Below are 24,861 nucleotides of genomic sequence, written 5' to 3' on the forward strand. Positions count from 1 at the left end.
TAGGGCGCACCGCACATTTTGAGGGAAAAAAAAGACGTTTAAGTGCGCCTTATAGTCGTGAAAATACGGTACATTTTCTGTGTAATAAACTTAAAACAAAGATGGAATAGAGCGGTATCTGTAACCTACGCTTTCCACATTAACATCTGTTTATTTCTCCCCTTTCTCTCTGAAATTCAGAATGCAAATCAACTCATTAACACTGAGATTTTGTCCTTTTCTGGTTTTCTGAAAACTGACATTTTTACAAACAGACATTGAGAAGTATGGGGAGCGCCTAATTATCACATTTTTAAATACTTTGTAGAAGCAGCTTGTGAAGTGTTTGTGGTTGTGTCCAGACTGTGAGGTAGAGAAGAGACAGAGGCAAACAAGTTCAAGCTAATTTAGATCGGATAGAAAGCTTCTGTAAACAATGATTTTCAGGTCTGGCTACAATTAATGGCAAAATGTAAAAGAAAAAATATATAGCCAACTGTCACCTGTTATTTTGGCTATCAATGGGATGGTCAAATAGAAAGGTATAGAAGTGAGCAAATGAGCGGGTTCCCCTTGTTATTGTTGTTTTTATATATATATATTTTCAAACCTTCCTTAATATTCTTCCTACCTTTAACTGGATGATGAAACAGAACCTGGCTGCAGTAACAACTCTGCTTAATTTGTCGGTTCTGATGATCAGAGCATGAAGCAATTGATGCTGTTGCTGGTTTTGATGCAATGGTGGTTGTATATAACAATTAAAACCAAGTTCCACAATAGAAGATATCTGAACAAATTGTTATACTCCTGGTGCTTTTGGAGTCCTGACCAATGTTTTCTTTGACATCTAGTTTTGGATTGAGATAAATCTTTAAAAGCTGTTTCTGGATTTCTCTGTCGAGAGAAAAAAAAACATTATTTAACCAAACTTACGAGAAGAAATAGTTAAGTAGCCCCAGATTTTGCATTATTGTACAATGATACTCAAGTTGAAGTAAAAAGGTGTAATTTAAGACAGTAATACAGAATTTAGGGTTGCTTTTGTGCTACAGATAATAAAGTTTCTTCATTCTCAACTAGATTAAAAAACCTCACAGCACATAGATGAAACAACTAGACAGTTGAAAAAGTCTATGGATTTTTTTTGTGCATTATGATGTATCACTTTAGAAGAGCCTGATGGAATCAGCAAAAATGAATAAGATTACAAAATTTTGCAAAAGTTTTTAAGCACACAAATTTTTGGAATAAGTTCGGACAGCAGATATTTACCTCACAGGACTGATCAGCTGTTTCTGTCACTGCTGGCATCCTGAATGCAGAGTCACATTTCTATCTTGATGTCTCTGGATGGAATGAACCTTCACTAATACTAGCTGACATGATGAAGTAGGTGAAACTTGCCAAATTCTAACTCATTTATCAATGCCTTGATCCATCTGTGGTCTGCACTAGTTTGCTAACTCTATATCCCGTTTACTACTGCCAAGCATAACTTCAATGTATGACGACATTACACTTTGCATCTCCTCTTTGCTCAATTAGATGGAAACACATTAGCATTTTTTCCCAACTCTTTAAAAGAGTTCTGAAAATTCTCCTTTGGATGGAAACAAGCCTAGTGACACTCATGTGGCCATCACCCAACGTAATACTAACTTTCTTGTTTTTTTTAATTTTTTTTATGATGTGGCGGTAATATCAGGAAATTTTGCAAAAAAGAAGCCATTCTTGGTGCCAATTGTTAAATGAACTACATCTATATCAGGCTTTTTAAATCATACTGACCACTCGAAGCATACGGTTGCACAAAGCTGCACACATTGTGGTTAAGTGCCTTGCCGAGGGGCATTTTGGCGTGTCCCAGGAAGAAGCTTAATGAAAGTTTGTTTCCAAGTTTTTCTTAATGACAACCATAATCCAATTGATAGCTTTGGCATTACGGTTGTACTTCATATTTTAGTTTTTTTTTTGTCACATGAAGCACACAGGAGTTGGCATTTAATTTTGACCATTCTTTTTTGTTTAAAAAGACAATGGTCTAATACTTTTCCCATAACTTTATCCTTTTTTGTGCCTTTTTTTCCCCCTCCACAGCTCTTGAAGGTGCAGTTGAAGCCCTCTCCAGTGGAGGCGCCATCGAGCTCCCCCTCATTCCCCCCCAGCTCACCTTACTCCGGGATTATGATCAACCCCTTGAGCGCTACGACGACTATGAAGATGACGATGGAGAACTGAGGGCTGAAAGCAGCTTAGCAGAGAAATTTGGTGTGTTTTCCTCCCTATCATTATTAACTCGTTATCATTAACAGGAAACCTGCATTTGATTACCAGACCTCAGCATTCACACTCATTTAGACTAAGACCACATGGGGAGGGTTAATAACCTCAGTTTGTGCTTCCAGGCAGTTCATTTATAGCAGGGAACCAGTTTTAAAGACAGAAACACTTTGGCTTAACAGACAGCAGAAGATTAGAACAGGAAGCCCATGAGAGACAGTTCTGATATCAATGAAACAGAAGCTAAAAAAAACAGACATCAACCAGTAATGTTTGATTTCGGTCAATTTCTAATATACTGTTACAGACTTAGTGGGGTTTGTGGTAATTTAATGTTATGTTGGGTTGATATAAAAGTTTTGAAACATACTTCAGCAATAGTTTAATCTTGGAAAAAGTTCAAAAGAAGCAGATTTAGAATGATGAGTCTGTTCGACAGACTGTGATTGCAGCTGTCTGTCATTATCCTGTTGTTTTCAGTGTGTCTGGATGACACCTTCGGCAGTGACTGCAGTCTGACCTGTGACGACTGCACTAATGGAGGAATATGCAATTTGTGGAAAAACGGTTGCGATTGTCCAGACGGATGGACAGGAATCATCTGCAATCAGAGTGAGGGCTGATTAAACATCTGTATGCTGCTGAGATTACAATGAATTATTTCACTTTTAAACAATGTCAATGTTACAGCCTGTCCTGTGGGGTATTTTGGAAAAAACTGCTCCTTTGCCTGTAAATGCAAAAACGGTGCCAGCTGTGATCCAGTCAGCGGAAGCTGCCGCTGTCCTCCTGGAGTGAGTGGAGATATGTGTCAGGATGGTGAGAAACTTCTTTTTTTTTAACCATTTATTTTCCATTTAAAAGTGCTAAAATATATTTTTAAAAATTGTTCTGAATATGGTGTCGTGCAGCAGCATTATTGCACTTGTTGTCTTTGTCATTGTGACACTTAACAACCACAAAATTCAATATGTTGCATTTGGATTTTAAACAATAGACTAACACAATGTAAAAGGAAGTTAAAAAAGGGGGAAAAAAACAGGTTTATATCCAATAAAAATATAAAAATTGTGGGCTGCATTTGTTTTCAGACCTCTTAAGCCAACATTTTGTAGAATCAGCATTTACTGCTGAAAGTATTTTAGGAGGATGCCTGTGACACCATGCACATGTTTTTTTTTTTTTCTAAAAACATCTCTTTTAAAGTGGTCCTTGTTTACCACGACTTTCTTTCTTGAAAATATTCCACAGGAACTGTTTTCTTTTAGAAATGTCTTTGTCTGTTACCTTTCTAGTATTAGCCTGCCTTTCAGCAGGTTCTCCAACCAAGGCAAGGCAAGGCAAGGCAAATTTATTTGTATAGCACAATTCAGTACAAAGACAATGCAAAGTGCTTTACATGATTAAAATACAGGAAGATAAAACAGAATCAAAGCAAGTAGGAAAAAATAAAAAACAAATAAAATAAAATAAAAAATGCAGAAACAAAAAAAGAATATTAAAAACAGTTGGGTTAAAGAAAACATGTTTTTGTTGAATTGTTTAACTAGAACAGTCGAAGGCAATCCTAAACAAATGTGTTTTTAGTCTTGATTTAAAGGAACTCAGGCTTTCCGCACTTTTACAGTTTTCTGGAAGTTTGTTCCAGATAAGTGGAGCATAGGAACTAAATGCTGCTTCTCCATGTTTAGTTCTGGTTCTAGGTATGCAGAGCAGGCTGGAGCCAGGAGACCTGAGTGGTCTGGAGGGTTGATACACTGATAGCAAGTCTGTGATGTATTTAGGTGCTAAGCCATTCAGAGATTTATAGACTAACAGAAGTATTTTAAAGTCTATTCTCTGAGATACAGGGAGCCAGTGTAAGGACTTTAGAACTGGGGTGATGTGCTCTACTTTCTTAGTCTTAGTGAGGACACGGGCAGCAGCGTTCTGGATCAGCTGCAGCTGTCTGATCCACTTTTTAGGCAGACCTGTGAAAACACCGTTGCAGTAATCAATTCGACTAAAAATAAACGCATCGATTAGTTTTTCCAGATCATGCTGAGACATTAGTCCTTTAATCCTGGAAATGTTCTTCAGGTGATAGAAAGCCGACCTTGTAATTGTCTTTAAATGCTTTTGGAGGTTCAAGTCTGAATCCAGCACTACACCTAGACTTCGGGCCTGATCAGTGGTTACTAGCTGAAGCGACTGAAGCTGTGTGCTAACTTTATATCTCTCCTCTATTGGTCCAAAGATTATTACTTCAGTTTTGTTTTTATTCAGTTGAAGAAAATTGTGGCACATCCAGGCATTAATCTCTGTAGCTCCTCCAGACTTTCCATGGGCCTTTTAGGGGCTCCTTTTATTAATTCTATACAGTTTTGCCACTCTATTTTCAGATAATGGATTAAAAGTACTCTGTGAGATGTTTAAAGCTCAGATTATTGTTCTTTAAACAAACTCTTGGTCTTTTTACACTAAGATTTGCTGGCAAACAGCCCTCTCAGAGAGGCTTTCCTAATACTGATTTTGCTTTACACACAACTGGAGTGTTTACTAATTGAGGGACGTGCTTTGGTTGCACAGTGGTTAGCGCACACGACCCATGTATGGAGGTCTTAGTCCTTGATGTGGGTGACCCAGGTTCTAATCTGGCCTGTGGTCCTTTCCTGCATGTCTCTCCCCCTCTCATACCCCCTTTCCTGTCAGCCTACTGCCACTAGTGCTGTAAAAACAAGACAATTAATGGTGAATGTTGTGCTAGTTCAGTTCACACAGTTAAAAATGAACTAGCTTATGTTTATAGTTCACGTTTTCAAAAATCAACTAAGTTCACAAACCTATTTTGTACCATTTGGCCAATTAAGCCACGATTCTACACAATAAAACCTCATATGTCACTCGTTTAATGTGTGATCACAATATATTGAAAGGAATGGAAAATACTTGATCCAGTTAAAGGTATACTGGATGTGCAGTGAAGGTTTTATTTAGCCAATTAAACAGAACTTAACAAACATACAGGTTTATTCAGGTTCTGCTGAAAAGATCTATATAAAAAATTATTCTTTATGTTCCTCATTCAGTAGCAATAACTTGGATGCTTTAACTCTATCTGTCACTTAAAATTTGAAGTGAACGTGGCTGACATACGGACTTGTTTTTTAAGTCCTGGTGGGCACAGTTTGCATACAGTATAGTACTAACAGTAGACATACTGGTCTGTTTACCGTAATAAGTGCCGTAAAACCTGATGTTATCCAATGAAAAGTATTGTTATTAATTGAAAGCGAATGTGTCATGTGTTTCGCTCATTATTTCTCAGAGTGAAAGTCGGTCCCATTCCCAGTCATTACTTCAAAACTGATCTGTCCAGTTCACCATTCAATAAAATTATGATCGTATTCAGTAAATGCTGTTCATTGAACGTGTTCATGCACATCACTGTTGGTTGCAATGTATTTTATTTAGTTGTATTGGAGTAAAGAACCTAAATATAATTATGGGAAACTGTTTAAAACATGCATCGCTTTCCTTCTATTATAGTTATTTCATAGTTGTGATGGTCATAAAGAAAATATATAGTACAGAATTTTGAGGTTTGTTGTTTTAAGGGGAAAGATGTAAAAGCCTTTTGCATTTTGGCAGTAGATAATATGATGTAATCATCCGTCCCCAGGCTGCCCTAAAGGTTTCTATGGAAAGCAGTGCAATAAGAAGTGCAACTGTGCCAACAACGGCCGCTGCCACCGGACCTACGGAGCCTGTCTGTGTGAACCGGGACTCTATGGCCGCTTCTGCCACCTTCGTTAGTCTTCATCATAAATTCCAACCTCTAACCCCTTATTTTAGAATATTCATTTTATGAGTCATATACTTTGAGTGGATTTTAAAAAGTTGTCTTTCTGTGCTCAATGACGCAAAATTGTCCACTTAAGATTCCTTTTTTAAAATTTCTCATCTCCAGCGTGTCCCAAGTGGACATTTGGTGCTGGCTGCTCTCAAGAGTGTCTCTGTGACCAGAAAAACACAAAGGAGTGTCACCGCCACCATGGCACCTGCATCTGCAAACCCGGCTACCGAGGAAGCACCTGCAAGGAAGGTAAGACTTCAGGAGAGACATCCACAGTTCTACATTTTATTTTGTTCATAATAGCATAAAAAATTATGGATTTGGTAACAGTGAAGGATCTCACATTTTATACTCTACAGATGATTAAAGACCGATACTAGAAAAACAAACTTGTTATCTTGGCAAAATCTTCCTGCTTATCATTAAAAAATAGACATTGACACAACTGCAGTTTAAAAAACGTTTAATTACCAGTTTGAAATCATGTATTTATTTTTGGAATTCTTGTCTTAAATTAAAATAAACTGTGTAATTATGCACCAGTAAAGGCTTTATTTCATATGTTTACATGAGTGCATTCAAATTACAGCTGTACAGTGAATTAGTAGATAAGGTTCAGATCTCTTAACTTTCATCTGAGGAGATTCACTTTCAAATAAGTAGAAGAGTTTAGGAATTGCAGCTCTACCTACTGCTTTGTGAAAGAAAATTGCAACTTCCTCTAAATACAATTTAGTGCTATATCCTTCATTATTTAGTTCTATTTTACCAGATAAGTCAGGAGTGAATTGCAGATACACATTAGAGAAATTTTGCAGAGATTAAAAATATGGAGATATTATAATATTTGCATAAATTCTGTACACTTTTTTTTTTTTTGCTGGGTTTGCCTCCAATAAAGGTGCAGTCAGTAATATTGTCATTACAAAGGCTTCCTTCACAAGCAACAGTACTGATGCTGGTTATATTGCACCCATATCACCTAATTCATAAAGAACTGCTGGGAGGTTAATTTGCTTTGAGGGGCGAACAGGAAAGTCCAGCAAATGCCAGGAATATCTCCCAGAGACAATTCAAATAAGATTCCATGATGCAGCCTCTGTGACACCATCCTGGAGAGAAATATCAGCTGTGTTTATAAATGTTGGAGATTGGCCTGTTTTTCCAGTGTAGTCCTGTTTCTCTGACTGTGACTGGCTGGATGTGCTCTCTTCATCCTCTGACATGGGAGCTGGCTTGGAGCTGGTCTGCCTGGCTGTGTGTTTCCTGGATGGGGCTGCCTTTTACTGTTGTTTTTTATATCTCTGCTTCTGTCTCCTTGAACCCCAGTCGGCCTCGGCAGATGGCCGCTCACACTGAGCCTGGTTCTGCTGGAGGTTTCTTCTTGTTAAAAGGGAGTTTTTGCTCTCCACTGTCGCTACAAGCATGCTTAGTGTGGGGGATTGCATTCAAGTCAATAAATCTATGCAATCAACTGGTTTTCCTTAGATAGAAAACTTTAAATCATTTGACTTTATGATCTGGTGAACTGTAAAGTGCCTTGAGATGACGTGTTGTGAATTGGTGCTATAGAAATAAACTGAACCTCAGAATCAATCTAGATTGACTAAGGTTTCAAACAGGGCTACTTCGAGTTACTTACAATTTGACATTAATAACAGACACGATCAAATTATTGTCCAATAGCACCTGGGACCACAGATCAAAGTGCAGGTTGGTATGTTATGAAGTAGAGCAGCTAGTAGCAAGACTAAAGTAGCTAATGTAGTAGCTAACGGACCAAAACCTTAAGGCATGTTAGATGCTCCACGAGAAGCAAGATGTTTTTTTCCTGCCCTCACAGCCCATGGTGTTCCCCTCTTAGGATTTCTCACTGCTTGTAATAGACACGTCTTGGCAAAACATGTTTCTTGTAGTGTGTCAAGTCGTCTGATTGGTCAGGATCTTAAGGTATTGTTAAGTAGGAGAACCTATTTCCCTCTTGTGTTTAGGGGTTGGAAATTCCTCCATTATTTCAGTTCCATAAATCAGTGAAGTGATCTGTTATGTTATGGAAGATTTGAGGCTGGAGCAGTGGTCAGAAAATGTGAGAATTTGCACGATCTGTCCTCAATCTGTCCTAAAGTGTTCATATAAAGTGTTCACACGCTCTCCTCTTCCTTTATTAATTCGAAAATGCCCCCTCTGCCATAGTTTGCTGTTGTTTTCCTTTGCAGATGGGAGGTACAGTAAGCTGCAATGGACGAGACTTTCTATAATTTAGTCTTGAGAACAAGAATAAATGTCTGTTCTTGTGAAATATTTACCAGGTTTAAGAGTTTTGATGCATGAGCAGAAAACTCTTCAGCTCTTAATCCCAGTGAGAAACCTTTAATCGTTCATCAGTAACATTAGACAACATAAACCATCAGCTACTGTGACAACCCTCGAGCATTAAAAAAGTAAGAATGGGTTTTTATCAGTTAGGATTTGGCCCACATGTCTCTTTATTCTTGGACAAATTAGGCAAATGTTAAATACATCTAAAAAGATGTTTAGATTATATCTAAACATCTGTGGGGAACATCTAACTCTGAATCCCTGAATCTCTGTATATTTGACGCTTTATGGTATCCGTAGGAAAATGGTCTCCAGCTTCTCATTCCTAGACAACTTCAAGGGAGGAGTAGTGAACGGATAAAGAGTTGAAGAAAAGTTACAAAAGCAAAAAAGACAAACCAACAAACAGATTTTAAGCAGAAAATCTTTGTTGTTTTTTTTAATAATCTCTTATTCTTACAAAATTAAACATTGTTTATATTTACTATTAATACACCCTTTACATTTAAAGGTCACTTCTGTTATCCCTGCTCATCGGCTAACATACAACTAGCTCATCAAACAATCTCATTTCACCATCACACAGCATCTAGACATCTAGAAAAGGAGAGGAGAGTGACTTTCAATTCTCATAACACAGTATTTTCTATTTTCTCCATAGAATGTAAACCAGGAACATTTGGATTCGGCTGTGAGCACAAGTGTGTTTGTCCACCAGGAGCGTCCTGTGATCATGTGACCGGAGACTGCCAACGCAAATGTCCCGCTGGCCGTCATGGGGAGAAATGTGAGCAAGGTAGAAGACTACAGCAAATAATGATGTCAGGGATACGTCTATTTCTCATCCCGTATTGAAAGTCCATCCTATGTGTCAGAGTGTCCAGAGGGAATGTTTGGATCTGGCTGCGTCCAGCTGTGTAACTGCACTGGTGCACCATGTGACAAAGAGACGGGACGATGCCACTGTCCAGCTGGGACGTACGGGCAGCACTGTGAGAACTGTGAGTGACAATGCATATGTGCAAGTATGAAACACAAGAACTCGGTTTTCCAACAACAAAATGAATTCCTTTCCAGTGTGTCCAGAGGGGTTCTGGGGTCCTGGTTGCAAGGAAATCTGCCCTTCCTGTGAGAATGGGGGCGTTTGTGATAAACACAACGGGTCCTGTAACTGCCCGCCTGGATACATGGGAAGGCTCTGCCAAAACTGTGAGTAAAAGCAGCGGGCATTTTTAGGAAGGTTTCCATGGAAACATAAATTAAACAGTCCAACAGATGGGAGGGATGGCAGCGGTGTGGAAGTTTATGATGGCGCCATTTGGATGTGAAATGAAGTAGCTGGAAGACAGATGAGATGGTTTTACTTCAGGGTCATTAGTTAAAAAATCCTCAGCCACCTAAGAAGAAGTTTTTCCTGACCGGGTATTAACCACGAGCTGGCTCCTTAAGCCACCTTTTCTCTGCAGAGACGGTCATGGGAACTTGGTGCTGGATGTCCAATCATCTGGAGGTGATTACAGCAGATTCATTTTAATGTTTAAAATAACATTCTTTCCTGTGCAGTGTGCCCAAGTGGACGTTTTGGTCTGAGATGTCAGATGAAATGTTCCTGTGAGAACAATGCTCGCTGTGATCCAGTAAATGGAAGGTGTAGCTGCGCTCCTGGATGGACTGGACTCAACTGCAGAAGAGGTAAAGGTCCCACAGAGCCAATCGGTAAACAGGTAAAGACTTGTGATGAATCTGAGATGCTTTGTTGCAGCCTGTGATGCAGGACGCTGGGGAGCCGACTGCAAAGAAAGCTGCGACTGCAAAAACGGAGACGGCAGCTGTGATGCTGTAACGGGCGTGTGTAGCTGTGAAGCAGGTTTCACCGGACCAAGCTGCCATCAGAGTATGCTTTGCTTTCATCTATTTGTTTTCAAGTTACAACCTCTATCTGCAATTTAAAGTGGGATTTAAAGTGACAGGTTCACAGAAAGCAATCTGTTCGTACACACATGGATCTGTGTCACTGCTGTGTTGTTTGTGGTTTTACCCCCAGAATGCCCAGCAGGTGTGTTTGGTCTGGGCTGTCATCATCGCTGTCAGTGTGAAAATGGAGCCCTGTGTGACCATGTGAGTGGGGCCTGCACATGTCGGGCGGGATGGACGGGCACATTCTGTGAAAAGCGTAAGAGAAGCCCCTCTATCAGGATTCTAGATTCCTCCAGCTTGAATAGGCAGTAAAATGAGGTTTGTATCTGTGTCTCAGCGTGTCCTCAGGGTTTCTACGGTCTGGACTGCCAGGAGAAATGTTTCTGCCAGAACGGTGGAAGATGCGACCACATCAGTGGGGCTTGTTCCTGTCCTGCAGGCTGGATCGGCCCATTCTGCAACTTACGTGAGTGATGGGAGCAGATGCTGTGAAAACAGGAGCTAATGTTATTCCTGGATTATTTAAGCTAATAAATAGAAATTTTTCCTCTCCACTTTTACTGCATACTTTATTGGCAGAAAGGGTTAGTGTAAAGTCAGTGATTCAACACAATCAGCTGGAATTCCTTGGTTCACTTTTTTACCAAGCATCAAATCACATTACATTATCAGCTGATTTTGGCTGGTCTTTTTCTGCAATTTCCATTATATTTGACAATTTTACTGTGACTATTCGGGAGACTAGTATTTTATTGTGATCTTTTTCCACATAAACCGACATCCTGGTTATTTCACATGAGATCTATATTTTCAGAGGAAATAAAAAGCTGCATTTACCTTGCTGAATAACGGCACACCTATATTGGCTTGCTTTTGGTCCAATCATCTTTTTATTCAGTTTCACTCATCTTGAGTTAACACTTGTTATAAATCATATCAGAAATAAAACTCACCTTCCTGACAACATCAGGCTTATTTTGAAATTTATACTCTTGCAATATTTGGCTCAATGATGCAAAGGCCACAGTTTGCAGAGATATTAACAAATGCTTTAAAGCTGACTCACATGGCAGAATTTTAAGATCAAGTGTTTTTTTTAAACTTAAGAGACCCCCACATGAAGATAAAAACCAGGGATGGTCGTTTAGTGGGTTGTGTCCAACAGAAGCCGATTATAAAGCTCCTGATACAGTTGCAGTGTGTAGAGACAGACATGCTGGTCTGTTTTTACCATCCCCACATACCATTCCTAGTGACAGCGCTCAATCCGGCCAATCTCTCGAGTGGTTGCCGTTTCTGACTTAATGTTAATTATTAAGCGTTTTTACATGGTAAAGACTGAAAGTAGCAGAATAGAGAATCAAATATTATTTTCTGCCAAGTTTGATCATTTACAGTTAATATAAATGATATGGTATTAATAATAAAAAATTTTCTCCACTGTTAACTAAATATTGTAGTAGAGTATAAAAGTCTGAGGACTTATGTTTCCCTGTACTGTACATTGGAAAAACAAAAAAACCAAAATTCTCCTGGCTTTTAATGAGATCCTAAGTGGAGTTGTGCCCCTTTATATTATTCTTGTTCATTTTTCATGGTTTATGGTGACAGCTCTACAGAAGGAGAGATCATTGCTTATATTGGGACTGTTTCCCAGCCAGCTCCTGGATCAGCTCTCTGATTCATTTGAGCATGCTTGACATGGGGGACACCACATATGACAGGACATTGGCCGAAGACAATCCAACATCTAGACTGTTCTGATTTGAGATAGGAACAGTCTTAGACGTTTTACCAAGCACACCTGATCACTCTTAACACACCAGGAATATCTCCCAGATTATTGGGCTGAGAGGCTCTCGTACAGGAACATTTGGGCAGAAACAGGCACAATTATGTTACTGTGTGAATCCTCCTTTAGTCAAAAGAAGAAAACATAAACCCCAGGTCTGGCATGGCAGAGGACTTTTCACACTGAGCCTAGCTCTGGTTCTGCTGCAGGTTTCTTCTTGTTTAAGGGGTGTTTTTCACCTCATGCTCGGTATGAGGGATTACTGCAAAGTCAATAATGCAACCGTCCACCATCCCTACATTCTCATCCATGAGGAGTGAACGCTCTAGTCATTGACTCAATGCAATATACTGGGTTTGCTTAGATAAGAGAAAACTGTTTTGATTGCATTTGTTTTCCAAATAACTCATTTTCTTTTGATCCGTTCAATTCTGTTCACCTGAAATGGAATTACATTCAATTAAACAAAATCTATTTCATTATATTATACTTCATGGCCCAGGGAAGCCAGTCACCCACAAGGGCATAAAATAAAGGATAATATGTTACCAAATATAGAAGTTCTTCATAAACTGATAAAGATATGACAGAAGCTGGTCAGAGAGCAGCGGGACCCTACAGGATTTTTTAAAACCTGCTGACAAAACTCTCCTGAATTATTCATACACTGTATCTGAAATAAAGTTATGTCTTGCAAGAAAGCATCTTGATGATTCTTTTCTACAAATCCATCAGACATAGTAAGAAAAATAAACATGGGGAGCAATGTGTTATGTCTGATGAAACCGAATTTGAGCTTCTGGGCCACATTTTGATTAGATAATCAAAAACAACAAAATCAAAAACTGATACCCTAAATGAAACACGGTGTTGGCAGTGTCATGCTGTTGGATTACTGCTGTTCTGATGGCAGTTAGATTAATGGGAGCAAAATGTATGCTTTCTTTACAGTCTAAAGTATTTTTACAAGTTTTTTCAAGCAAGATGGACAAATATTTTCAGTTTAAAAAATAGCAAACCGAAGCTGATTCAACATTCTCTTGGTTTAAATGTGTTCATACTTATACATCTTGGTTGTTTAGGATTTTTATCTTTCCTTTGAAATATTTCATTTTTTTCAGGTGACTTGTGCAAGATAAATGTTATTCATGTGGGATCAGGTTGTAATGATCATCTCTGCATATTTTATCAAACCATAAAGCCTGGCATTTTAACCGGACCTTACAGACTTATTAGAGCCAGTGGAAACTGAGTTGATATGGTTGGATTATAATGGAATGGATCAAACTGATTTTAATTGATATTTCTTCATAACAACTGTTCGATTAATACAAACTTAATTGAATGTTAAAATTTTCTGAATCAAAATAGGATGAAAATGTATCCAGTTGGTTTTGGATATTAAGGAAATTCCAGTCCAACGTGAGAAAGTACCATCTGGACATTCCCCATGCTGCAGCCTGGATTACTTTCCAAATGCTGGAATTTTGACTTTTCATGATCAGAGTTCACCTGGGGGTAATCATATTGTTTTCTCTGTCTCCTGGCAGCGTGCCCGACTGGGTTCTATGGGCTGGGATGTAACCAAACCTGTGGCTGTCACAATGGCGGCATCTGCCACCCGGCCAGTGGGCAGTGTGCGTGCATGGCAGGCTGGACCGGGACCAACTGCACAGAAGGTGAGTTTGCACTCCCAGGAGAAGTGAACATCTGTGATACAGGTGAAGACGAGGTCAGACCAGAGCGTTTATGTCTGTTCTTTTCCCAGAATGCCCTGCTGGGTTTTACGGAATAGACTGTCAGCAGCTCTGCTTGTGTCAGAACGGAGCCGCCTGCAACAAAACTGATGGAAACTGCACTTGCCCTGCTGGATGGACAGGCACGGCCTGTGAACTGGGTGGGTGACACTTCATCACAAAGTGCAGTACTTGAGTAATGATTAGTTATAAATAGCTCTTTATTGTTAGATTACCACTGAGAAAGATAACGGCAGAAATCTATTAAGGTTTAACAAGCTTATGTGATGTTTTTTAATTAAAGTTTGTAGTAAAAGCTGAATACTGCCTCCATAATTAACAGCATCCCTGCTAAAGATCTCACTGAAAATGTAGAAACATTTGCTCATTAAGAATTTGGGATAATTATTTTTTTCAACTGCACCTCAAACAATGACAGCTTTAATGTGAGCAACATGTTTTAAAGTTACAATTTTCATTTTGAGTACAATCTAGTGCATCTGACTTACTAATTTACTTCCTGTTTCCCAAGGGTATAAATCTAAAAGAAAAGAGAGGAACATTTCTTATAGCCCCTATTTCAAATAGGGAAGAGATAAGAAAATACCTTCTAAGTGTGTTAGAAGTAGCAACCTCCATATTTAAAACGTTTAAAACAGCTGATTGTTCCAACCAAGCCTGGACCGATGTCCTGAGGTGGCCGCATGTTTTGGTCACCAAGCTAACATAACAAACCATTAGATGCCAAAATGTTGGAAAGTTGTGCCAGAAAAAGCCTTTTCTCTCCTTCCATCATAATCAGTTGTTCATTAAATAATAACTGAGACCTAATCTGGAACTTTATTAAGAGGATTTTCTGTAACAAACACTTTATGAGGTTTGGTGCAAAACTAAAAGGCTGAATAGTCTGAAATAGAGTCTGTTGAGTTTCGAGCAATGATTCGCTTTTTGTATTTGAAAGAATGCACATATGTGGATGCACAATATTTGCAGATGCATAATTTCAGCTGGATCAAAGACTTTGAAGTGGGTCAGAAGCATTACTTATTGAACGCCCCTTGTCTGTTAGACAAATTAGGCAAAACAATCTCAATGTGTCCATATTGTCTTATATTGAGGGGACATTTGTTTTCTGCTTTGTACCCATTGGGCTGCTACACTGTGCAGAACCTGGGAGGATTCTGGGATTAAAGGTGTTGTAGGGAGTCATCCACAATCTGTGCTTTAAGCCAGTGATTCCTACTTCCTCCCCAGGATGGAAACATGCAGCTCTATTACCATTTAGGCCGCTACTTCACAATGAAGGATTAAACTGAAATTCAAGTTATGTCTGAGATACTTCTCCCTCTGTTGATCAAAGCCTAAAGAATTGTAATGAGGGGGATCAAAAGAACAAAAGACTTTGAAATAAACTTCTAATTCAAATGTTTCTTTCATTTTTACTGTAGTAATTTACTGGTTTGAATTTGCTGCCTGAGCTCATCTATTATTGCCTAAAGTCTGGTTATTTGCTGGCAGCCAGTGTGTTACCCGATTGACCCGCTGATGATATTCCAGCTACTTCACACTCTATCCTCCCTCTGTGACTGTTACAACCTTTTCCTTTCGCGTTCAGCCAGGACCCCCTCCTTCCTCCCCCATGCACAGAATGCTTCTAATCTCGTCACAGGAATGTCTCCAAACCCGGTGTCTTGTGTGGTTCTGTCATTAAGTGGGTGAAAAAAAGGTGTGTTGCACTCCTAGCAGTGTTTCTGTCAAACAGGCCTCACGCTGTGATGTCTCTTTCCCTGTGTTTGTGCATGCGGCTGTGTTTGGACAGAGTGCTCAGCGGGCCATTTCGGGGCAGACTGCCAGCAGCGGTGTGAATGTGAGAACGGTGGCCTGTGTGACAGACGGACAGGACGCTGTAGCTGCAGCGCTGGCTGGGTTGGAGAGCGCTGCGAGAAAGGTGGGTCACTCAGCTTAACTTTAGAAAGGATGACCTCATGTGAACCGCTGCGGAGTGAAAAAAAGCAAGCTCACATGATGCCAATTCTGTGTGTTTTTCTTAATCATGTCTTCACCTTCCTGTGAGCAGCGTGTGAAGCAGGCCTGTATGGGGCTGGCTGCAACGAACGCTGTCAGTGCATGCACGGGGTTTCCTGTCATCATGTGACCGGCGAGTGCAAATGTCCTCCTGGATGGAGGGGAAAGCTCTGTGACAAAGGTACTGCTGTTGAAGCGGGGCCATGGCTTTAAAAGTGTCTCTGCTTCAACATAATGATTAGAATAGATCGACTCTGTAACATGTGACTGCATGCTGATACGGTCATTCTGCCATTTTAGTCAGTTGTGTTGAGCCTTAGACATATGAAGAAGTTACAGCCCTAAAGTGCAGGAATTTGACCCCCCAGGATTAGAAATAAAAATATGTTGGATACAAATTTTGGACCATTTGTCAGTAGGAACAGACAAGTCTGTATTAACTCAATGTCACAGACGAAAATAACCACCATTGTCCTTAAACAGGGAACTACTGCAGCTCATCAGTCTTTTACATTTTACATTTTGCATAGGAATAACAAAAAGGATGCAACAACTACACCTACAGGCCTCATTTAGCGTGTGACATGTAGAATTTCATCACAATACAGTCAGAAAAAGAATGAACAAGTTGGAAACATTTTCAGGAAAAAGGTCCCTTTAAATAATTATAGCAGCAAAACATGCATTTTAAAAAAAGTAGTAGCTGCATGAACCCCAAGATTGTTGCTGCATATTCTTTACAAAGCATGGTTATTTGGTTATCAACAGTAGCATCAGCAAGAAAAGCAAAGAACATAAAAGGAAAAAGTTGAACTGATAGGAACAAACAGCAGAGCGAGGCCTTGTTTTGTAGTCACACCAAAGTACTGTGGAGTCAAATGAGAGAGCACTTCCCTATCAGTCTACATAGATGCCTTATTATATTGAGAGGGCATGACCACAAATATGGCAGCAAGTTTAGAATCAAATGTTTTAAAATCAAAATCTTCCTTAACCTGATTGAAATAGCATTAAGAGGCATTAAGGGAGCTGCTCAAAAACAAATACAGGCAAGCCTTTACTAATTGAGAAATACACGAAAAAGAGCCAGATTCTCCACAGCAGTATGAAATGCAAATGCAGTAGAGCCCTGCTTCAAGTTCTTATTACTTAAGGTGGCTCTAAAGGGTGTGTTTAGTCTGAACTCACTGTACTGACAGCTATTAAGAACCCTCTATTTAGTTAAATCATAAAACATTTGGTCATAAATTTAAATTCAAAAAGCTGACATTGTTCCCATGTTTTATTTTCCAGCCTGTTTGCCCGGTACATTCGGGGAAGGCTGCATGCAGCACTGCAGCTGTGCAGAAGGAAATTCCTGCCACCATGTCTCTGGAGAGTGCGGCTGTCCTCCTGGATTCACCGGCAACGGCTGTGAACAGAGTGAGTCCTGCAGCAGTCATCTGTGGCTCCTGAACCTCCTACTGTTTCTCCAGGCTATGAATAAAAAGCAGCCCCCCCCACCCCAGTTTCAAACTTAATCAGTTAGGAGACAAGGAAAGAAAAAAGGAAAGCATCTGAATCACTCAGCACTAGTGAACCTCTGTCTTTCAGCTTGTATTCCAGGATTTTTTGGCCCAAACTGTAACCAGGTTTGCCAGTGCTCAGAGACGAACCAGCTCTGCCACCCAGTGACTGGATCGTGCTACTGCGCTCCAGGTTTCCATGGCTCCAAATGTGACCAAGGTAAGGAAAGAAGACAACATGGTAACAATTAGTCCAAAACCCTGACTAACAACGCTGAGTGTTCTTTCAGTGTGTGAAGAGGGTCGCTATGGTCTGAACTGTGAGAGAGAGTGTCGCTGTGAAAATGGAGGGAGGTGTGTCCCTTCAACCGGAGCTTGCGAATGCCCAGCTGGGTTCATAGGCCCGCGCTGTAACATTGGTGAGTTCATATCAACCTTTAAACCTTTTCACATGTTGTCAAATTACCTCACAAACTAAAGAGCTTTTTATTTGATATTTATTTGAGTTATTAGGTTGGGAGAACTAGTTTATCCCTTAGAGAATATCGTCTTTAGTCCTGGTGCAGTCCAGCAAGGGATGAACAAACACTATAAACAGAACATAATAATAAATATGGAGTCAGCAACAGTTTAAACCAAACCTGGAGCATCGTCATGAATTAAAATCATTTAGATTTTTTTTTTTTTTTGCTTTTATTCTGCTTTTTTGTAGTCCAATTGTCTTAATTGTTTTACAAATATTTTTGCTTATATTTGTCTTGTATTTCATTATCTAATTCATGTAAAGCACTTTGAATTGTCCATGTACTGAATTGTGCCATAAACATAAACTTGCCTTGGAGAGCTAAAGTCCAACAGGGTTTGTGAATTAATGGAGAATAAAAAACATATAAAAAGTTTGACTTGCTAAACCACCTATTGTTTCTGCTCCAGAAAATGAAACCCACCACAACAGTAGAATAACTTTTTTTGACTTCATTAGAGTCAATCTTTGTGTAGTTTCATTTCAATGTAAATTCAGCTGTTCGATCAAGGCCTTAGAGGTAAACGAGAACAACTAATGAGGCAAAGGGAGCGCTTTTTAATCTATCGTCTTAAAATGATAAGCCTAGACTGATGGCCTGAGTGCAGAGCATTATTCAATAAAGCAGCCATGAAGCACAAGGAAACTCTGGAGGAGCCGAACTGATCCACAGCTCAGGTGGGAGAATTAGCCAATAGAAAAACTCGTCATCCACTTCACAAAATTGTTTTATGAAAAGGTTTCATGAACAAAATCATTACTTAGAGAAAGTAACAGGAATTCCTGTTGCAGTTAGCTGCTAACAGTGAAGGCAGACTCAGTAAACAAAGAGAAAAATAGGATTTGGTATTGAGAAGATTTGCCTGTTAGCAGATCCATGTGTGAGAAAGACCTCACATATTACAGTGCATGGCTGCTTTCCATCCAATCTAACATAGCTTAACCTATTTTAAATAGAAGAAAAATATTCTTTACATGTACAAAATCTGTAGAAATTAATGTGCAGCTTTAATTGCAGCACAAGTTCGCTGTAAAAGGGAATGACAAAAAAATAAATGAACTTTTCTTTTTTCAGGTTTTTATTTGTAATATTTAAAAGCTATGTTCAGCTTCCCTTCACAAATGTAAACTTCTTAGTGTAAATATTCAAAAAAATCACAACAAAAACATTGTCAGGAATGGGATCAAATGTAAAATGTTTTTGGGGAAAAGTTAGGGGGACAGTGACTGAAAGATGAGTTTGTGTCTGGTGCCAGCTTGTCCCGCGGGGCGTTATGGTGTGGACTGCAGCCAGGTAGCTCTGTGTGGAGAAAAGGCCCAGAATGACCCCATCACTGGCAGATGTGTTTGCATCCCGGGACACAGAGGAGAGGACTGTCAAAAAAGTGAGTTAAAACATTTTCTCTCTCATTCTATTTAGAATGTGTCCACTGGATTCATTCCCTTTTTCTTCTGTCTCTTTCATCAACCTCATCCTCTCTCTCAACTTCAGCGGCTCCTTCATTATAATTTGCGGTGTGTGTTTTGAGCTTCAGGCTGCCCTCTCGGCTGGTTCGGGGCGGATTGCACCCAGCGCTGTAACTGCAGTAACGGAGGATCCTGCAACTCACTGACAGGAAACTGCACCTGTGCTCTAGGCTGGACTGGGGAGCGCTGTGACATCGGTAGCTAGATTTTATTACTGCTACAGTTCAACAATAAATAAGAAAGTGTTTGCAGTGTTTTAATACCACAGCGTGAAGTCATGGGTTTGATGTTTTGTCCCGTTCGTCTCCTCCCAGAGTGTCCTGTGGGCCGATTCGGCGTCAACTGTCAGCTGAAATGTAGCTGTCAAAATAATGGCTCTTGTGACAAAGTGACGGGAACGTGTCAGTGCGGATCAGGATACTACGGACATCTGTGTGAACACGGTGAGGATCAAACAGACAGGTACACAGAAAGAGGGGTGAAAGTGTCCTAAGGGATAAATCTGATGTTTTGCTTTAGCCGGAAGGGACGACAGTTTTGATCTCATTTGCTCCCAGAGACCTTAGGGTTGCACAAGGCTGAGTGGAGCTGGCCTCCACTGTCGTAGACTACAGTGAGTCACATGTTTCCACAGGCAGGCATGCTCTTTGAGTGTGATAAACATGGACACCACTGTAACATCCTGCTGCTGTGAAGCTTTTTATTTGCTTTATGCAACTTTCTGCTGTTTGTTGCTGAAAATATTCTTTAATAAAAACTGGATGCATAGACAGATTAGAAACTCACATGTTGGATACCCAGTCTCGCTAATGGAAATGTTTAAATAATAAATGATATTAGCTGAACTATGAAGTGGAGCTGATGTGTATTTCAGTATAAAGCATAGAAATGACATCTTGTGTGCTTTTAATTTAAGATAATCTAAGATTATTTTACATAATTTAGTTACCAGTCATAATTTTTGATTTCCTTGCCTGAGCTTTAAAATATCTTTCTATTATCCTCCTCTCCTTATAAAGAATCTTCATGCACATAATGATGATTGGACACCAACTGCCAGAGTTTACTGTATTTAGATATGAGGGCGTGTATCTAATGTCCCCATCAAACAGAGCTTCGCTTGACTCGGTCTCTACTTCTAGATGTTTCTAAATGATTAACCAACCGCATGTTTTAAGGGCGTCTTTTGAATGTCCCCTATTCAGTCTGCCCTCCTGGTTTCCATGGTCCACGGTGTCAGCTGCAGTGCGATTGTATGAACGGCGCCACTTGTCACCCAGTATCAGGCCACTGTATCTGTCCTCCAGGATATCACGGGGCCCGATGCCATAAAGGTCGGTTTAATCTCATGGGGAAAAAAAAAATATTGAATACGATAAATCATTTTATACTAGACTTTGTCCGCAGTGTGTGAGCAGGGAAGGTACGGTCAAGGCTGCAACGAGGTGTGTGACTGTGAAGACGACGCTCCGTGTGATGCCGTGACTGGAAGATGCATCTGCCCCTCGGGGAAGACAGGGACCAGATGTGACATCGGTAAGTTTCAGTCCTTTTTCCAACTCTGAGAGCAAGCATCAACTCAGAGAAGCAAAAAGAAATCTACTTTGGTTTCATATTAAGAGTTATAATGGTTTAGACTCAAAGATGCACTTTAAATTGGAATATGAAGAAATAGAGGAGACTTGAGTATAAAAGCAGTTTTTTGGATTTCAGCCTTTTTCTAACCCCGACAGCATATAATGAAATATTCAACACTGGAATATTTTTTGAGATGAAAAATTACTTTTGATCAACGAATTTCACAAAACATCAGCTCAGAACTGTTAGGAAGACTTTCTCCGTGGACTGCCTGCAAACCTACTTCATATTTCATGGGCACCAAAGAAAAAGGAAAAAGTTGTTTTAAATAATGCATTAAGAGTAAACTGGAAAAAAAAAGTTTTGTTCTTACAGCTCTGAGAGGCAGCTTTGAACTTGTGCACTGTGTTCACCTTTAAACTTCCCCTGTTATGGTTGTTGGACATCTGTGTGACATAATCATGTCATCGTGCATAGATGGTACTCTGACAATGAACTGAAGCTGAAAATGTTGATGGCAATCAGTCTTGACATCTTCAGCTGTTGTATCTACAGGCTGATGCCGAGATGCTGAAGTTAAACTCGAATATTTTCTCTATAAAGTTCCTCGCTGTTCTCTAATAATTGGTGTATTAAATAGAATTCATTATTCGCCGTTTACTGGACTTCCAGGATAATCTTTAAAGCTGAATTTTGACCAAATAAAACCAAAAATTATCCCCAGGGTTGTACTTAAATATTTTAAAATAGATGTACCATTTTTCTAACAAAGTTTTTATAATGATAGGTGTTAGCTTTGGTAATGGCCACTGGCCTGTGTGCATCTCAGGTGTTATTAATCAGTGTTTGATCAACACTTTTCTATCAAGTTTATCCAACAAGGTAAAAAAAAAAAAAAAATCATAAAAGGATGTTATTAATATTGTTGAAAATTAGTTTAAAGCTGCATTGATGAAGCTGCCATGCAGGCTCTTGTTTATTCTTTACTGATCCTGGTTCTGTTTCAGACTGCAGAGGTGACCGTTACGGGCCAGACTGCGCAGAGACCTGCGAGTGTACGAATGGGGCAGAGTGCGACCGTCGCAGCGGCCGCTGCCTCTGCCCTCACGGCTGGATGGGACTCTCCTGTCAGGAAGGTACAGCAGTGACTTCACACACACACACTGGAGGTGAGTCAGTATCAAAGGATGCCTCTTTGCTGACTCGGTGAAATCAGAGTGAATAAGCAGTGTCAAATGCTGACGGTGTTCAGGTACCATCTGTGTGGGGCAGAAGTGCAGACACTGCAGCTAATGTTGCTGTGTTGTTTATTTCTTTCAGTTTGTTTTGATCAGATCTGAGTGTTGGACTCACAGCTCTGCTTCATATGCTGATTTCCCCTCAGGTGGACCCCAACTCCTCAGCTATGGAAGCAGCAGAGGGGACTCTATGCATAACTCATTATAACAGCTCCACAGAGCTGGAAAACTGAAACTGGGACAGACGAACAATGAAATGAAAAAGTCTGACAGGAAGCAGCAGCCTCTGTAGAGACTCTGAAGAGAACTGCAGCTGAAAACAAGGTTGCAACCTGGATCTGTGGGAAAACTGTGACTATATTCCCATAAGCAGAGTGCAGCATCAGGACATTATTTGCAAGACCTCTTGTAAAGTCATTTAATTTAACTTTTTTGCAGGCACTGTATATTAAACCCTCCCAGGAGCAATTCATGCAGATTTTAATAGTGATTAAAAGGCAGCAATTTCCAACAATTGAACCCAAATTATACCATTTTTTTACATTTCACTTTTAACAGCCACAAACTTTCATATATTCACTTATGATTCATGTCAAAGCAACACAAAGTAATGAATTATTGTGAAGTCAAAACAGAATGACTAATGGCTGAAAATCCATTAAAAATGTTTATTTGTATGCCACACCCCTCAGTCAATTGACTATAGATTTTTAGCTGCAGCTGCAAATCTGCTGGGGTTTTTTCTCCACCAGCTTTCTACATGTGTAGACATCTATGAAGATCAATATTTGCATAATATGTTTTTTAAATCAGACCTCAGTCTGTACTATTTTAAAACTGAAAAACCTTGATATAAACTCCATTATAGCTGAAATTTTATGACCGATTTTCCCCTAAAGGTTGACCATAATTTCTCATAGTGTGTTCTCTGTGTAGCCAATCAGATCAGACTTGAGCAGAATTGCATCACCTACATGATCCTCAGATTTTGCTTGCTGAGCTTTGGACCTTTACAGCTCATCCAGTGGCCTCTTGTTTGCTTCTGATTCTTTCCTTGCTGTTTGGCTTTGCATTGATCTGCTCCTTTTTGGATAATGGGTGGAATAGTGCTTTATGCAAAGCCAAATTAATTAAATAAATCCTCATAAATAAGCCCTTGCTGCCTGAATTAACTTAAATAATATGTAAATGTAATATGCAAATGAGAACTATTAAGGGTAACTTTAATGGCAGCAGCGTACCTCAGATATTGTTTGTTGTGTGTTTGGAATATGCAACAATCTGTTTCTATGGATGCATGTGTATGTGGGCTACATTACAAATATATTAGGAGAATTGAAGCCCAGAGTCTTGCAGGGACTAATCTTCTCCATAATTATGTTTGCCATTTACCTCCAGGAAGCAGTTTGTTCTAAAGGTAACCCTCCAAGGCATTCACAGAACGTTGTACTAAATTACACAGGTAGATACTTAGATAAATCATAAAGGCAAATCTGTGCACAGGAGTTTAAGGTTGTCACAGTAAAAAAGAGCCACACTTTTATATTTGATTTATCAAACATGGATGGATGGCTTTAAATACAGTAATTTGTGTTGGCTGCCTACAATAAATGAATCTAATGCAAGTCTTGCACAATGTAAAGGTTATGAGTACATTACCTGTATCTCTGTTGAATGATGGGATATTACACATGCTTAAATGTTGGACAGCTAAGTTATTTTTTTTTTTTGATCTAAGTCACATTAAATGAAGCAACACAATCTAGAAACTGTCCTCAAGTAGATTCTGTGTAAAAATTACTTCATATTTATATTTTGTATGTTTTACAGCTGATTAATGATCAATGACCAAGTTGAGAAATAAAGACAGACACACTTAGTTGGTTTACCATTCTTATCTTTTATCATTAATTCATTTTTTTTCAGTTAAAGATTGAAGCTGTACATCCTGTCTAAGTTTCAGATTCAAGCACAGTGCAGATAGCAACGCCTGCAAAAAAAAGTAAAACTACAAATAAAAAGAGAAAAAGGCAGAGGTGATCACAACCACAAGTATGTACACAAAGGTCAGAGTATGTACAGAAGATGCCAGGCTCCCACTGCGTGGTCTTCAGTGAATTCATCCGAGCATCCCTCAGAACACACACACACACACACGTTTGTTTTGGTCATTCCTTAAACTCCATACAATACTGACAGGATAATGCAGCATGATGGGAAATAAAAATAACAGCTCGTTTAATGTTCTCTATGCCTTTAAAGGCTAAAACATAAAAATATATTCTCTGTATAACCTAAACTCTGTCCTTTTGTTGGATCTTTAACATACCATCGGAACAGGAAACATGATAAAACTAGGAACTCTTAAAGCATTTAATTCCCTGCACAGATTAGGGCATCACACACACCCACACACAGAGGCCTCAAAACATGAAGGTATTCAAGCGATGTGCAGTTACTAGTACCAGCAATGGGACAAGGAGATGCACAGTTCAAAGGAAAATGGACATTTACTGAAACATGTTTATTTTACTTCTGAAAAGAAGACTGACACCCATCCACCTCCAGGTTCTAAACAAGATGCTAAACCGAAGAGTTATTCTTCATTCTCCCTCCTGAGGAAAGTATTTATTTACTTAATTTGTTAATTTTGTTGGTGCTGAG

At 39.4% G+C, this 24,861-nt stretch overlaps 1 protein-coding gene across 5 annotated transcripts in view; it reads left to right on the forward strand.

Moving 5' to 3' along the window:
• Window positions 1-24,461, forward strand: part of megf6 (multiple EGF-like-domains 6) — an 84,533-nt gene extending 60,072 nt beyond the window's left edge. For 2 of the 5 annotated variants that reach the window (XM_015379149.1, XM_015379152.1), the window contains 26 exons: window positions 2,080-2,250; window positions 2,743-2,874; window positions 2,953-3,081; window positions 5,924-6,052; window positions 6,212-6,346; window positions 9,078-9,212; window positions 9,292-9,417; window positions 9,494-9,625; window positions 9,980-10,108; window positions 10,179-10,310; window positions 10,461-10,589; window positions 10,671-10,799; window positions 13,676-13,804; window positions 13,894-14,022; window positions 15,681-15,809; window positions 15,939-16,067; window positions 17,180-17,308; window positions 17,480-17,611; window positions 17,682-17,810; window positions 19,171-19,299; window positions 19,444-19,578; window positions 19,696-19,824; window positions 20,587-20,715; window positions 20,789-20,917; window positions 21,967-22,128; window positions 22,344-24,461. In XM_015379149.1, the coding sequence (XP_015234635.1) occupies window positions 2,080-2,250; window positions 2,743-2,874; window positions 2,953-3,081; window positions 5,924-6,052; window positions 6,212-6,346; window positions 9,078-9,212; window positions 9,292-9,417; window positions 9,494-9,625; window positions 9,980-10,108; window positions 10,179-10,310; window positions 10,461-10,589; window positions 10,671-10,799; window positions 13,676-13,804; window positions 13,894-14,022; window positions 15,681-15,809; window positions 15,939-16,067; window positions 17,180-17,308; window positions 17,480-17,611; window positions 17,682-17,810; window positions 19,171-19,299; window positions 19,444-19,578; window positions 19,696-19,824; window positions 20,587-20,715; window positions 20,789-20,917; window positions 21,967-22,128; window positions 22,344-22,405 (3,389 nt within the window). In that variant the 3' untranslated portion in view covers window positions 22,406-24,461. Of the gene's footprint in view, window positions 1-2,079; window positions 2,251-2,742; window positions 2,875-2,952; window positions 3,082-5,923; window positions 6,053-6,211; window positions 6,347-9,077; window positions 9,213-9,291; window positions 9,418-9,493; window positions 9,626-9,979; window positions 10,109-10,178; window positions 10,311-10,460; window positions 10,590-10,670; window positions 10,800-13,675; window positions 13,805-13,893; window positions 14,023-15,680; window positions 15,810-15,938; window positions 16,068-17,179; window positions 17,309-17,479; window positions 17,612-17,681; window positions 17,811-19,170; window positions 19,300-19,406; window positions 19,579-19,695; window positions 19,825-20,586; window positions 20,716-20,788; window positions 20,918-21,966; window positions 22,129-22,343 lie in introns of those variants that run through there. The other 3 variants (XM_015379151.1, XM_015379150.1, XM_015379153.1) reach the window with 3 other exon arrangements.
• Window positions 24,462-24,861: the final 400 nt, after the last annotated feature.

Source organism: Cyprinodon variegatus, unplaced genomic scaffold (genome assembly GCF_000732505.1).
Source record: "Cyprinodon variegatus isolate N-32 unplaced genomic scaffold, C_variegatus-1.0 Scaffold186, whole genome shotgun sequence".
Classification (NCBI taxonomy): Eukaryota; Metazoa; Chordata; class Actinopteri; order Cyprinodontiformes; family Cyprinodontidae; genus Cyprinodon; species Cyprinodon variegatus.